Source organism: Sinocyclocheilus grahami, unplaced genomic scaffold (assembly GCF_001515645.1).
Source record: "Sinocyclocheilus grahami isolate Dianchi unplaced genomic scaffold, SAMN03320097.WGS_v1.1 scaffold16220.1, whole genome shotgun sequence".
Lineage (NCBI taxonomy): Eukaryota > Metazoa > Chordata > Actinopteri > Cypriniformes > Cyprinidae > Sinocyclocheilus > Sinocyclocheilus grahami.
Genome location: NW_015516047.1, coordinates 1 through 3,828, shown reverse-complemented (window position 1 = coordinate 3,828; position 3,828 = coordinate 1). Strand labels below are relative to the sequence as shown.

Below are 3,828 nucleotides of genomic sequence, written 5' to 3'. Positions count from 1 at the left end.
AGCCTCTGTTTTTCCCTGATGAAGCCACAGTCGACACGGAGCCGCTGTTTGAAACGATGGAAGGAAAGATGGGCGAGTTCATTGCTGAGTTGCGGCAGCACACCGACACACTCCTCAGCACCGTCTGTGAGTCTGAGACCCGCTCGTACAGACTCTTTTCATTAGACACAGTTCCCAGGCTGTTCTAGTCTTATATATGAATGAACACCGGAGACGTCTCTCCGTCTCACACAGCACAATACAAACAGTGTGACTCAAACACGCTGTGCCTGTCGAGTGAGAGAACGCTAGCAAGTGTCTGAAGATGAAGTCTCGGGTTCTGCTTCCTAATAAAGTGAATATCTGACCGGGATTGTTATACGTACAGCCGGCGTCTCGGCTTTGTCTTCAATTATCTTCAAGTCTCAAGTTCTGGCGTCTGGAACTTCCCGACCCTCGAGATTTTTATATTAATGTCCGTACGGTCTTGTCATGTTTATTTAAAATGTAAAAACGTGGTCTTTCTGGTGAAAACGACTGCCATTTAAACCCCACAACGCCAATCACCAACCCATGCACTGAACCACGTCCCGCACTACTAGCTTTTCTTTTCTGATCATCTGTTACACTTGTGTGTACGTCACAGTACAGAAGAAAACATGCATCGTTACTTCAGCTGCGTCACAGCTTTAAGCTCGTGTCCTCGCTGCATGTGTTGTGTGATGCTAGTGTCCCGATGCAGCTCAGCAAAACGCCGTTAGCTCTTCAGACATTCACCAAAAATAACTCCTAGCAGGTGGAAGCAGGGCTTATTTGTCAGAGGAAGAGAAACTCAACCGAACTGGAGGTTTTTAATGCCTTTTGCCAATTTAGTTTTTCTGTGAAAATGAGATCTGAACATCCAGCCTTGAGCGTTAAGAGCGTCTTATTTTCTTTCTTTCATTCTTGAAGGTGAATTTGAGGGAAGAGATGCTGAGGAGGAGGAGGAGGATGAGGAGGAGGAGGATGATGATGAGGAGGGTGAGGAGGAGGTGAGGAGTGAGGAAGATGAGGAGGCGGAGGGTGATGAGGAGGAGGGTGAGGAGGAGCTTGAAGGTGAATTTGAGGGAAGAGATGCTGAGGAGGAAGAGGAGGAGGATGAAGATGATGATGAAGAGGATGAGGAGGATGAAGATGAGGAGGAGGAGGAGGAGGGTGAGGAGGAGATGAGGAGTGAGGAAGAAGAGCAGCAGAACCTCACTGACTCTGGAGATGAAGAATATTCACCGGAGGAGGAAGAGGATGAGGAAGACTAGCAGAAGAGGATCTGCTCTTGAGCTCCTGGAGCCGAAGTCTTCATCTGAAGCAGAACGAGCCGCGTCTCCTGAGATCTCACAGACAGAGTTCATGATGCACGGCACTGTGTGAGAGTCTGCGTTCATTCCTGGATAAAGAAGGGTTTAAACAGACACCGATTGTTCAATTACACAAAATATCACGTCCACGAAGTGACTCTGTGTCACACTCGAGATTAACCTGAGGATGAGAACGGTTTTCTGTGATGTGAACAGACTCTATAACACTATTTATTTGATCGAGGGGGGATAATAATAACAATAATCATTCATTAATCAATTAAACAATCCATTCAGGTATGTTTAAAGCTCAGGGTACATTAATGTCAGTTTGGGACGGGCTCCATTTGCACTTTTCCCCAAGCTCCAGTATATTCAGCTTTTTCTGTCAAGATGATGATGATGGGAGGGAAAAAAGAAGAAATTGTGCTGGAAAATATATAATAAAATATAGTTTCATAACTTACAAAAAACAACCGTTTGGTGGCCAAATCATTTATTATCTTTATTTTGTGTTTTTATTAACATCTAAATATCTGCAGACGCTTGGAAGCAAAAAACAAAAAAAAGGATTGCTTTGAGTTTAAGCGAAATACAAGAATATGAAACAAAAGCAACGATTCAAACCCAGAGCTGGTGCTCGCACTTCATGAATATAAGAACACAGAAATACAGCACTAACACAGGCTAGATACACAATAAATGAAGAAGAAAACACAAGCTCATAAAGAAGATGAAGAAAAGCTGACAAACGTAGCATGCCTTTTATTCAGTTTTAAGTCCTGAATATATTTATTTATCCTGAATATATTCTCCAAAATATGAATAACCTCTCATCTGAGGTACAGTAATAAGCTGGGAAATATTTAGAGCAGTTTTTATCGTCTCTGTATTCAGTCATCTTCTTCTGGGAGGATAATAACCTCATGCTCCACACTAATAAACTATAACAGATTACATACAGTCTGAGACACAGCTTTGAGTTCACTTGTAAAGTTACACTTAAAGCCAAAATACACTTACATTAGAACAAACTTGTTAGTTTTTTTTTATTAAATTGAATTTAAATAAAAGCCCAAATGCAATGTTTAATGAGTTTGTAAACACTATCACACACATTATAGAAGCGCGTTTATCAAATACGTGAGTAAGGCTTGATCTTCACTAATATGCATTAATCTCAATAACTGCTGCAACATCGCCTCTTTCTGTGAGAGAGTGTGTGGCTCTTAAAAGAGCCGTTGGGTTCGCGCTGGAAGGCGGTTATCCTCCGAAGCCGTACAAGGTGCGTCCCTGGCGCTTCAGCGCGTACACCACGTCCATGGCGGTGACGGTCTTTCTCTTGGCGTGCTCGGTGTAGGTGACGGCGTCGCGGATCACGTTCTCCAGGAACACCTTCAGCACACCGCGGGTCTCCTCGTAGATCAGCCCGGAGATGCGCTTGACGCCGCCGCGGCGCGCCAGACGACGGATAGCGGGTTTGGTGATGCCCTGGATGTTATCCCGCAGCACTTTACGGTGCCGCTTAGCGCCGCCTTTCCCGAGTCCTTTCCCGCCTTTGCCTCTTCCAGACATGCTGCAGATGCTGCTCGCTTCAGTCCAGCGACGAACACGAATAACACACGAGAGCTCCAGGAGGCCGTTTACAGCTGCTTACAGGACCTAAGGGAAACCAGCGCGCGTCACACGGCGCCCCTCCCCCGCTAGCTAGAGCAGGACACAATGAGGTTTCATCCAAACCTGATCTAACGATGTCTGTCCCGTGTTTCAGATTAAAACCCATGTTTAAAACATCAGTTTGACAAAGAAGATTTGTAAGATCATATCTACATATTTACATTCGTCTAGAGCTGCGCTTCTACCATGTTTTTACTCAGAAATGCTAATCAGCACGTGGCTAGCTAGCACAGTTCTGAGCATTGTACACATATAACAACTGTAGGATATGAAACACAGAAAGGGTACTTCATTGTAGAAACATGTGTTAGGTAGTGACTTTCCTTAACGTCACACTTAACTTTTGAGCACATTTATCTCTAAATGATGAGACCAATCTACTCCGTCTGTAGCTGAGAGAGAAAGAGGAATAATTCCTCATTAATGCAGAGCTGTGCTTAAAATCATTCTTAATGAACTAAAACTAAGACACATGAAAATGAAAATACAGGGCACAATTTAATGTACTAATTTAACAAAGAATATACACATATATATATATATATATAAATCAAAAATACATTTAAAAACAATGGAAAATAGAAAATGTAAATATAATTTTCATAAGTAGAAATGTAGGGTTCAGGACAACCACCTCACTATTGAAAGCACCCTAAAATATTTTAAATATTGTGGGTTTCAATAAATAAAAGGATATTAGTAATCATCTAAGATTTGAATACTTGAATGCATTTTAAAAAAGTTAAGACGCAAGACTAAATTTACTAAACTTGAGCACGGACTGTACTCGCTACTCGTTATATTCAGCATTCCAGCAGAAACTCTCTGGTTCAGTGTG

The 3,828-nt window shown here is 42.5% G+C and overlaps 2 protein-coding genes across 3 annotated transcripts; one reads left to right on the top strand and one right to left on the bottom strand.

Annotated features, from left to right (window-relative positions):
- Positions 1–6: 6 nt before the first annotated feature.
- On the top strand, positions 7–2,329 carry LOC107579287 (protein FANTASTIC FOUR 1-like). Of its 2 annotated transcripts, none has more exons than XR_001608456.1 (2): positions 7–126; positions 931–997. XR_001608456.1 is itself a non-coding variant. In XM_016265132.1 (2 exons), exons 1-2 carry the CDS (start codon positions 57–59, stop codon positions 1,272–1,274), a joined length of 270 nt encoding a protein of 89 aa, XP_016120618.1. In that variant the 5' UTR covers positions 7–56; the 3' UTR covers positions 1,275–2,329. The 2 variants fall into 2 exon arrangements, 1 of the variants encoding a protein (XP_016120618.1); XM_016265132.1 differs by lacking the exon at positions 931–997 and adding an exon at positions 1,075–2,329.
- A 202-nt stretch (positions 2,330–2,531) lies between these two features.
- Positions 2,532–2,939, bottom strand: LOC107579286 (histone H4). Its single transcript, XM_016265130.1, has one exon. The coding sequence runs from the start codon at positions 2,886–2,888 to the stop codon at positions 2,577–2,579; it is 312 nt and encodes a 103-aa protein (XP_016120616.1). The 5' UTR covers positions 2,889–2,939; the 3' UTR covers positions 2,532–2,576.
- Between the last annotated feature and the right edge of the window lie 889 nt (positions 2,940–3,828).